The 11,903-nt window shown below is 33.7% G+C and overlaps 1 protein-coding gene across 1 annotated transcript in view; it reads left to right on the top strand.

Moving 5' to 3' along the window:
• LOC149795851 (uncharacterized) overlaps nt 1–11,903 on the top strand; it is an 85,307-nt gene that overhangs the window by 21,672 nt on the left and 51,732 nt on the right. The window contains exons 7-10 of the mRNA XM_089963866.1: nt 5,686–5,907; nt 8,624–8,669; nt 9,270–9,407; nt 11,137–11,167. Of these exons, the coding sequence (XP_089819992.1) occupies nt 5,686–5,907; nt 8,624–8,669; nt 9,270–9,407; nt 11,137–11,167 (437 nt within the window). The remainder of the gene's footprint in view (nt 1–5,685; nt 5,908–8,623; nt 8,670–9,269; nt 9,408–11,136; nt 11,168–11,903) is intronic.

Raw genomic sequence — 11,903 nt, forward strand, 5'->3', positions numbered from 1 at the left:
GCATATATATTACGTCTGCAAATTAACCTAATAATATAATTTAATCACTGATGTAAACCCCTTGATTTAATCTATAACTTGGCAACACTGTCAAACTATAAATTGCTCCAATAAAAGAGAGAACACAAAATATTAATGTGACAAAATAAACAAAGTCTTTGGAAGATATCAGCTTATTTAGCTGTGTTTGAAACAAAGGATTAGCAATTAACATTTTTCTAGAGAAACTTGTTTATGTGTCCTAGCCCTCTTAAGTGAATCCATCAAAGTCCAGAGTTCATTGTGTTTACAAAGGAGACATTAAGGTATAGTCATGTTTTTCTTCAGAAATATCAACATTCTCTGCACTGATTGCTGCCCCTTGGTTTGAAACAATATCTCCTGCAGTACTGAAGACTCTTCAAAAGTGACAGATGTTGCTGGTATGCAGAGCAAGTCTCTTGTATAACTGGAAACACAAGAAACTGATGTTGATGATTTCGTCACCATTGCAATGGGTTCTGGGTAAGAAGAATGGACTCCTGATCCTTGTAGCTCCCAATTTCTGCAGTTACTTTTTCAAGAACAGTCTTAGTATTTTTCTCCACTTTCACAACATATACATCTCCAAAAATGGAAGCAAGACCAGTGTTAGTCATCTTTGGAGATAAAGAACTCGCATCTATTAGAGGAATGCAAGCATCAGCAGATGTAGATAAGACAGAAACAGAGTCAACTTCAGCTAATGTGGATGAGTCAGAAGCATCTTCATCTGTCTTTATTCTTTTCATTGGTAAGATGTAGTTGTGCTGATATCCTCAGTTGACAACAGTGGTAATGCAGGAAGAGGATGGAACATCAGTAGCTGAATCCTGCTGGCATACTTGTTTAATTTTTTTGGGCTGATTCTGTTTGAAAGAAGTGGATGCAGCCAGAGCCAAGTGGTTGAAGATTTCAAATTGATTATTTTTAGTCAGAAAAGGGAGATTTTTTAACCTGGGGTCAAGAGCAGTTGCTATCCGGAGGAAATCCTTGTTTCCTTCATATCTGGGCGAAAGATCATTCACATTAGCTGCTTTTATATATTTTACCAATGTTGAATCATAATTGTACGGTGCCATAAGTCACTGCCCAGTGGTAGTCGGTAGTTGATTCTGCAGTGAAAGAATGATGGATATGGTGGGTGTTTCTTCTGTGCTCAACACTTGTGATTGTTCATAGTGGTTTCAAATACACCAATACTTCTTCAGCATTGCTAATATCAGTTTTAGACAAGGTACATACATCTTTGTTTACACTGTGCACCTCATTGCTGGTTATGGCAGCATATACAGCTGGTTGTGGTTCCAGAAACCTTTCAATCATGTCAGCTGCTGAGTTCCATTGGGGACAAACATCTTGAATTAGTTTGTGTTTTGGTAAGTTTGGGAGCTCAATTTTGTCTCTGGTTATTCCTGCAGCAACTGCACTGTGGTGAAAAAAGCTGACAATTCTTCTGATCCTGCCCAGAAGTCTTCTATCATCATTGATTTTCAGGCCTTTCTGGACAGCTAAATTTAAATTGTGTGCATAGCAACCAATATGTTGGTTACATCCTGCTTCTGATGCTGTGAAAGCCATGTTTGAAGCATTGTCAGTTACCAGTGGAGGATTGGATGGAATTCCCCATTCATTAACAGCTGACAGAATTGCAGCAATATTTGCACCTGTGTGACTCAGGTAGAGCCTATGTTTGTAGCACATAATTCTGAAGTTTCCAATCACGAGAAATAAAACATGCAGTTACTGTAATGTATGATTATATTGCTCTGGCAGTCCAACTGTCAGTTGTTAATGCAACTTTAGATGCTAATTGCAAGCATTGCTTTGACATCTTCCTTGACTTGTAAATACATATCTGGGATAATTTTCTCAGAGACTACCTGTCTAGATGGCACAACATATCATGGATCAAGCACCAATGCTTTGTTTGAAAATCCTTTGTTTGATACAACACTGTACGACTGCAAATCATGAACGATGAAACTAGCAATGGCACAAGTGATAGCTGTGGACCTTGGTGCTGAAGATTTGTATTTAGTCTGTGCACCTAGCATATCCACAGTCTTTGGTTGTCGATCTGAAACAATATGTACACTTTTAATGGAACTTTCGGCTGTTGTGTTAGATGCTGTATCACTCTGTAGCACAGTATTTATGGAAAGTACTGATGGATGGTGATACCGTAAATGAGTCAAGAGGTTTGTTGTACCACCTGCGTGCTTGATTTCAGTTTTGCACATATTACACACAGTGACAGTTTTGTCAATTGTATTAGTGCTAGACTCCCTTTTTAGTGAAATATTATTCCAAACAGAACTCTTTGCTCTTGGATTCTTCACTAGCTCATACACAGAAGCCACTGTTTTTTTGGTAACTGTGTTAAGCCTAATAAAAGACATTGGTGTGCACAAAGCTAGTTCTGGACAGACTAATGTTGGGGAAGAAAAAAAACAGTACACCGGTATTACTATACTCATATCGCGATAAACTATTTCTGGCATTTTTTATCGCAATTTACTGGTAAATGGGTATATAGTTACACCCTTAAATTCTAAATGGTTTGGGAATCAGTATCTTATGTTTGTGGTGTTTCTCTGTCCAAAGATACCATAGGATCTCTTCATTCATCCTCGAACCAATGGTTACATTAAATATATTTTCACATGATGATCAGACAGGTTGGACACCCATACGTTTGTTATATAGTTATAGTCGGACATCATATCATGTATGCTGTTGGAATACAGTCTGTTTTGCATTTTTAAACCTTACATATTTCGTTTATATAGTACTTTATATTCATAAGAAATGATCATGTCAAATCTGTGTTTAAACATTTGTAGAAATGTTCAGACAGAGCATACTGTTTATGGTCCTTATATAGGTAGATAAACAACTGTGCTAGACACAGACACTCGTGTCTGTGAGCAAAAAAGTAAATTGTTGAGAAAACCCCTTCTCATTCTACAAATTAACAAGGTAACTTTAACTTATGCAGTTTGGAATCTGCCCTCTTGTTAAATCAGTGCTAATTTCATTTAATCACTTCAGCACATTTGGTCGCTGACTAAATAGATCAGCATAAAAGGAGACATTTCAAACTTATTCCTTATAGATGATTTTAAGTACTTCACAGATAATTTAATACTCACTTTTGTACAGAGTTTATCCCCGGTTTGCAAATATTTTGATTGAGTTTGGATGCGAATACTTTTGCTGTGTCATGCAGTAAACAGTTCTGATTGGTGGTTATTCTATTTCTCTGGACTTGAATAAACAATAACCACCAATCAGAATTGAATGTAATTATAGGTTACTGCATTTGTTTGGGAAAATATGAACGAGTTTTTGGATGGAATACTGCATGAACTTGTGAGTGCAGTATATCCTTCCGACAAAACGAGTTCATATTTTCCCATACAAATGCAGTAACCTTTTTATTATATGCTCATTTTTTTATTCTACCTAAGGTTTAATTATATAAACAAAATACACAACAAGAAACAATGTAAATGAATGAATGAATGCCGTATTCCAAACTAAATACACAAGCGCAGATTTGTCATTACACAATGACATCATTATTAATGCGTACATAACTCCGCCCAGATAAATTTGAACTTAGTCGCGCGCTCGACATAACTTTCGAAAGAAAATGGCGTGTCTAGTTAAAATTGAAATTTGCAGTCATATTGTGAATGAATGCGCATTGCAACAACTTTTCCATTTGATCTGGAATTAATATATTTTGGTATTTTGTTTCGATTCGATGAAAGTTTGATTTTGGACTGGATTCATCTTTGCAAATTATACATGAAATACATCGGATTGAAGTGGCACAGGAGAAGCGTGTTTATGTCTGCAAATATGTTTGTGTTTCTGTCATTGAATGTTTGAAATCATAACATGGGAAAAATATGAAGTCTTTCAATTGCAATTATCAAAAGGATGCTATGGAATTTGATGCTTTTTTCATTTTGAGTGCAGTAAGGAGGATGCAGTTGCACTTATCGAAATTACAGCACAATTTCAAAATGTGTAATCCAGATTGAAAACCTATGACATGGCTCATGTAATTCAGGTTTGCAGAATTAAGAAAAAACATTTTGAGGAAATTCAGGATGTAAAACTGTAAGTATATTTTATTTTGCCATTCTTATCACCAGATAAAGAAGACAGTATATGCCTTGTCACTTGTATGTTATTTGTAAAGACATAATCTTCCGTCTTTTATATAATGTAGCTAGCCTAAATCCGTAACATTGTATCAGCGTGGAATGTGCCAAAACAGCTTGGTTTTATTGCAGTCCACGAAACATGTTTTAGTGCATTCAGAAACAAATTTAAACAACCACAACGTAAAGAACCTCTTACGCGAGTATATATCATTTGTTGACAAATCAAAAGTGCATCTGCATCATTGTTTGTTTACAATAGAAAGTAGTTCCTTTATTCACGGGAATGCTATATGTGTATTGTTGCACGCATTCAGTATCGGGGAATATTGAATGATTCTGACAATGTAAAGTTAATGGGGTGGAAAAATGAGCATATAATAACATATTTTACTGCATAACACATCAAAAGTTTAGTCCTCATTTGACAATGTAGAGAAGGTTTGAAGCAGCAGTGAAACATGGAATAAAAGTGGTTATTAAAGGATCAGTAATGTATTTAAATCATCCATGCGGAACATATCTGGCCGTCCTCTTTATGTTGGTATATGTTACCAGTGGCTGAGCATGCTGACAGGATAAAATAATTAGCATGGAATTGGGGATGCAGTTTTCAAACCATGTGAGTGAGTACATTGTGTTTGTTAACTTTTAGAAGGCAAGTGGGTGTTGTCAATAGTTTTTCTTTGCTACTGACTTAAATAAGTGCATGTGCCTACAATGGCTGTCTCAGATGAATTCTTAATTTAAAGAATAAAAAGACAAATGACTAGTAATTATTCTTGACTGCTGAAGACTAAAGTACCTTGTATAGGTCATGTAAGTAGTTTTATATAAATTCTTAACCTCTTGTATTGATATGGGTAATGATATTGAAAAAAATATCAACACTTCTATATATTGATTAATATATTCACCTCTACTTGTTACTGCTATTGAGGCCATGTTTATGATACAATTTTGATCACACTTGGAGTGTATGTTTCAGTCATTAAAAACCTGGATGAGTTCAGTTGTAAGCAAAATTTTCAAATACTAAAGACGTGATCTTCCATCTGATTGCCTGAATTTGTTATATCTCTGGAAGTCATACTTCTGGTAAAATTTTGATCAAACTTGAAATATAAGCTTATAGTATCAAGCTTTTGGATAGGTTCAATTTTTATTAAGATCTACTTATATTAGTATGATATACTTGCATCTGATTGACTGACATTGTTACTGTTATGGAGGAAAACATTTCAATTGATTTTTATCAGTTAAAATATAATAAGCCTTATGAATGAAATGGTGAGCTGCTAAGTTATGTAAACCATTTGAGTCTCATGTTTTACTATAAAATAAAATAATTTTGTATTTGTCATCATTAAATTAGGTTGGACTGTATGTATTGTGTGGGTATCAAAAGTGTCACAGCTATTGTTTATTATATATATTTTCTTAAAAACTTAACTTAATATTTATCATTGTAATTTTCTATTTCTTGCAGATTTTTCAACATTTTTTGACAGAGTGCCTGCAGCAAGCATCAAAATCAAAATATAAGTCCATTGCATTTCCTGCAATAGGTACTGGATGGTTGGGTTACCCAAAAGACATGGTAGCAAATTTAATGCTTACATCTGTAATGGAATTTGAAAAGTCCATGCCAAAGACATCCTTGAAAGAAGTAAAATTTGTCATTCATCCCAAGAGTAATGAGGCTTATCAGGTATGTAGATGGTTATTTTCTGAAAAGTAGAAGTGCTTGATTATGTAATTGTCTTGCTTTGTAATTTTAACTGGATTCCGTTACAAAGAAAATATAATTTGAGAAAACAATGTAATACTATTCTGTGTTATTGCAGAACATTATGAAAAATTACTTTGCAAAAATATACAACAGGTAAAACAGAAATGGGGGAATCCAGAAGGTCACTATACATATAACACAGACAAAAAAACCCAGGTGTTTTGTCCTTGGAAAGTAATGAGGCTGAATATACATGTACACAGCTATGAACTTTAGTTCAATTCTGACTGCATTTATACTGTATAGGACTGGTCATTTAATTTATTGTTCTTTCCAATTGAGGCAAAGTTTATATTATTTCATTCATCACAAGATAAATTTGTTTCAAATAATATGACCCTTTGGAAACTTAAATGGTCTCTCCCGAATAAAGAATTGATTTGAGCGAATGTTTTTTTAGAATTAAAGACTGTGACTATTGTAAGCAGTGTTATACAATTTTAGCAACTGAAGATGATATCAATTTCAGCATGGGAAAGGTGCGTTTCTATCACAAAAACCATCTGACTTGGCACGTTGTACTTTACACCTCTAATTATGGTCCAGTCATTAACAGCAAAAGTTTGGTAATTGTTCCTTTAATCTAATTCTCAGTGCATTGTTGAAATGAATAATAATGTTGAAAATTGTCAAATCTTAAATGTTCAACAAATTTAAGGCATTCTGCATGGTTGCATCCATATGTCTCCTATTATTTGTTCCTTCCTGTAAGGAAAAATAAAAAAAAGTTTTTTTTCATGATAAAAGAACTAATCATTCATATGGAAACAGCGTAGTCATACTATAGATCTAAGATGTTTAATTATTTCAATACAGTTTCCTTTTGGTGAATATTGGAGCATTTGGCTAATGAGACAAAAAAAACATAAACCAAAACATTGAAGCCATTTTCAATGGTTTCCTTATGAGGTATACTGCTTTGCAGCTAGAATGGATTAAGTGGAAGACATGGGATTGATTCCTCATCTCTCTTTCTCTCGCTCTCTGGATCAATAAAATGATGGCTGTTATATTTACATTTTTCTAACATGTTGTAATGACTTTACGCAAATAAAATACCTATGTGTAGCAGTATAATACCAAGTTTGGTCTCTACATTCATCTCAAAATGGTTTACTCCTTTCTACTGCCTATTACAGAGTCCTCTAGATCAAACGAAACAAAATTCTCAATAATATATCAATGAAATGTCCAGATGCATTCCTTTACTTATTGCTGTTGGAGTTTGCACAGTATACTTTGTTATGTGTCATATGAAATTTAGTTTTATTTCACTCTGCAGTGAAAAGAACAATAACGAAAGATAGACATCAGACATTTTAAAACAAAATCACATAAATACTCTACTGATGTGAAACAATATTGCACAAGTTCTGATAGTAACCACATGTGCAAGCAGGGCTTGAGCAGGTCTTGTGTTGTGCTGGGGGGGTCCCAAAATTTTAAAAGAGCCCGACTTTCCTCAAAAGGGCACAAAAGCAAAAATATGTGTGTCTATTTACTGAAAGTGTGCATAATACCCAATAAACATGCGCAACAATAAAATGATGATAAAATTTGAAGTAACAAGAGACTGTATGTTTGTGTGTGTACATTTATTTTAGTGGCGTGGGGGTGGGCCTGATCCAGCCCTGACAAGTTCTCAGTAATATATTGTACTGTTTCTTCTGACATCCAACCACAGGATTATGGAGGGGTTACTTAAACTTGAGATTTATATTATAGAAAGGATGTCATGCCATATTTTTTCTTATTTGAAATAAATTGTTCTTGTGATCAATGAAATAACAACATATATCCAGGTCAGAAAGAACAATCTAGCCCCATGAATTTAATGGCTTTGCAGTACACTTGCATTTAAAATTAAACAAGTATGTAAATTCAGTCTCATGACTGAGTCATTACATGATTTGTAAATTCAGAATTTGCTCTTATTTTTATTGGGGTTGTTTTATTAACAAAAGTGGCTGTCAGCTGGAATTTAATTGTCTAAATTGATCTTTTTCCATGTTTAAACAGCAAGATAAATTGACACTGATTAAGAAAAGATCAATACGGTGTGCCAGTCATCAAGTCAGAGTGAAAGTTTGTTCAGATTTCTTTGAATAAAGGAAAAGTTTAAATATAAGAAAAGAAGTCAATCAACCTTCTCTATATTTATATGCAGAATATAAAGACCCTTTTTACTTTATTTTTATATTGTCCCAATATATTTGATAAAAATTAAGATCACTTGATTCTTGAAATGTATGGGTGGTCATCATTCATTGAATTTTCAAGTGTCAGTCAGTAAAACTTACTTTTTAACAGCTGGATCATAATTGAGCTACATATGACATTTGATCATCACATGTTGTGACCTGGGATGAGGATTTAACCAGCTTAGCATTTGAGTACAGTAAGATGTTCATGGTCAGATAGAACAGATTTCTTTAACAAAATTAGTATTTAGATTTTTATACTAATATTAGATTATGAAGAGTTTTCACAGCCATATAGCAATAGATTTGTATCAAGCTTGGCATATTGGTATATTCAGATAGTTTAAATGCTTAGCAAAGAAAATGGATTTTGCCATGGGATTCTGCTTGGACTTTGTGTAGTACAATTTAAAGATGATAATTTTTTCTTACAGGCTTTCCAGGAACAGCTACAGCACCTTCAATCAGGTCATAAGGGAGGTAAGCAGATTTAAGTTTCCTTGATAATTTTCATGGTGGCCACATAAGTAGTCATACGTGTCAAGTACAAATCCAGGTATAATGCAGAGTTCTACCCAAATAACAATAATTGCTTTTCCATTATTTCTTGTGTTGTGCATTTGTGTAGGTGAAGCTATGATGGTGCTAAGAATGAAAATGTTCTCTTTTTAGGCATGTAACAGCTATTGGAGAAAGATTATCCATGGAAAGATTAGTCTAGAACAAAATCATAATCTGCTATTCTAATCTTGATTAAATTTTTATGACTCGATCTTTCATACCTAATTAAAGTACTGCATTATGTTTCTATGTAAGAACAGTAAAGAAAATCTTGTAATTGTGTCTGAAACACAACCCATTTTGTTGATGAGACGAGCTTGATATTAGAAAATCTGTGTCTGTTTCTTGGATAAAATGGATACATTATTCTGCTAAAAAGAAACCTTGATATTACAAATCTTTGCCTAAATTAATGATCACCCTCCTCTAATAGGACCCTTATGAATTCCTTGGTAAAAATTATTTGCATAGGCCTGATGATGTTCATTACTACTATAGTGAAGGACTCCTGTATTTCAGAAGTCAACAAAAGAAGTAATCATCCTGTGAGTACAGCAAAATCAATAGAATCTCTAAGACATTCCCCACCTTTGGTGCAACAAAATTCATCTATTGAACTGGAGGATACTCCAAGGACTAGTTGGCAATCAGCAAATGGTACACCTGAAATTTGTGTTTTTTTAGCTTCTTTCATAACAATATTTTTTAATACAGCAATTAATTTTGTTTCTTTTGTTTTATGTTGCCAAGATTTATCAGAAGTAGTCACCTTAAAGACTTGTTATATATTTGTTTCATTATTATGGAAAACAGTGTCCAAACTGATATAGAATGTCTAAAGTGATACAGAATGTCCAGACTGATACAGAATGTGTAGAGTGATACAGAATGTCCAGACTGATACAGAATGTCCAAACTAATACAGAATATCCAGACTGAATATAGAATGTCCAGACTGATACAGAATGTCCAGACTATACAGAATGTCTAGAGTGATATAGAATGTCTAAAGTGATACATAATGTTTAGACTGATATAGAATGTTAAGACTGAATATAGAATGTCCAGACTGATATAGAATGTGTAGAGAGATACAGAATGTCCAGACTGATATAGAATGTCCAGACAAATATAGAATGTCCAGACTGATACAGAATGTCCAGACTGATACAGATTGTCCAGATTAATAAAGAATGTCCAGACTAATATAGAATGTCCAAACTGATACAGAATGTCTAAAGTGATACATAATGTTTAGACTGATATAGAATGTCCAGACTGAATATAGAATGTCCAGACTGATATAGAATGTTCAGACTGATATAGAATGTTTAGACTGATACAGAATGTCCAGACTAATATAGAATGTCTAGACTGATACAGAATGTCTAGACTAATACAGAATGTCCAGACTAATAAAGAATGTCCAGCCTGATACAGAATGTCCAGACTACTATAGAATGTCCAGACTGATACAGAATGTCTAGAGTGATACAGAATGCCTAGAGTGATACAGAATGCCTAGAATGATACAGAATGTCTAGACTAATACAGATTGTCCAGACTGAATATATAATGTCCAGACTGATACAGAATGTCCAGACTAATATAGAATGTCCAGACTGATACAGAATGTCTAGAGTGATACAGAATTTCTAGAATGATACAGAATGTCCAGACTAATACAGATTGTCCAGACTGAATATATAATGTCCAGACTGATACAGAATGTCCAGACTGATACAGCATGTCCAGACTGTTACAGAATGTCTAGAATGATAGAGAATGTTTAGGCTGATATAGAATGTCCAGACTGAATATAGAATGTCCATACTGATATAAAATGTCTAGACTGTAGGGTGTCTGGACTAATACAGAATGTCTAGAGTGATAGAAAATGTCTAGACTGATATAGAATGTATAGACTGGTACAGAATGTATAGATTGATATAAAATGTCCATGCTTATTAATGCTGTAATCTTGCAACCGATTGGCAGATCCCATTCCTATTCTTGAAGTCATATGTTGTATATGTTCATTTATTATCATCAAGATATGGATGATTTTGAACAAGATGCTGTGAATACAAATTATGACTTTAATGTTTGAAATAAAAAAAATCAGTAAATAGGATAAACTGTTTGGGTTATGTAACATATTGTATGTGTTCTTACAAGACCTCATAACCTTGCATAGCAAAATGATCAGTGAAAAGTCAGTTAAGCAAGATCAGGCACAATTGGGTCTTTCTTACGTTTCACTTGCAGATTGTTACCAATTTTCTTTCACAAATCAGGTCATAATACACCACTGGCCTCATGAATGCATGTCTCGGTTCTGTGATACACAGACAGTAAGTAAGTGTTTTCATTTTTTTTTCTCCAGGTTCTGAAGGATCATTTGCAGGGAAGACAGTGTAAGCATCCATTTCCTTTGTTACCAAGCCTAGTTAATTACTGTTGAGATGAGGGCAACAAGACAGAATAAGGAGCATGTGATATTTTGAACCTTTTCACTGTCACCTTAAAGACTTAAGACTAACTAAGCTCAATAAAAGCTTTGACTTGATATAATCTTAAAGGGATTAGCAAGGAAAAAGAAATGGATAGACCCTTCTACCCCAGCTACTATAAACACAAGACAAAAATAATTCTTCTCTCATAGCATGTATATCATGCAAGTATGCTTCCATGTTTTAACATACATTGTATTTTTGCTTTGTCCTGTCAGATTTTAACTAAAACCTTATGTTAATTTGATACAAAAAATGAGCTGTAAGACCAAATGAACTTAATTATTTTCACCCTATATAATCCTGCATTTTGAGTTCTTCATGCATCATCCATTGTTTGTTTTCCATGAATGGTCTTCCTAGTTTGACAAAAATATTTCATCATGTTTAATAATGAAATATTAAATTCTTATATTTTGTGGACTCGACATACAATAATTAGCATTCTTCCTTCATTTATGCACAGTTAATTATATTGCTTGAAACTTTTCATCTTTTAAAAGTCTTTGAAAAGTGCTTGAATTCATGATGAAATATCTCACTGAACCATGATTCATGTTTGTCCATTTGATGCAGATATTTCAAAACATGGCCTCTGGTATTACAAAGCTTTAATGACTTTTTTCCTCAAAACTAGCCT

Source organism: Sinohyriopsis cumingii, chromosome 7 (assembly GCF_028554795.1).
Source record: "Sinohyriopsis cumingii isolate HCF-2022 chromosome 7, ASM2855479v2, whole genome shotgun sequence".
NCBI lineage: Eukaryota > Metazoa > Mollusca > Bivalvia > Unionida > Unionidae > Sinohyriopsis > Sinohyriopsis cumingii.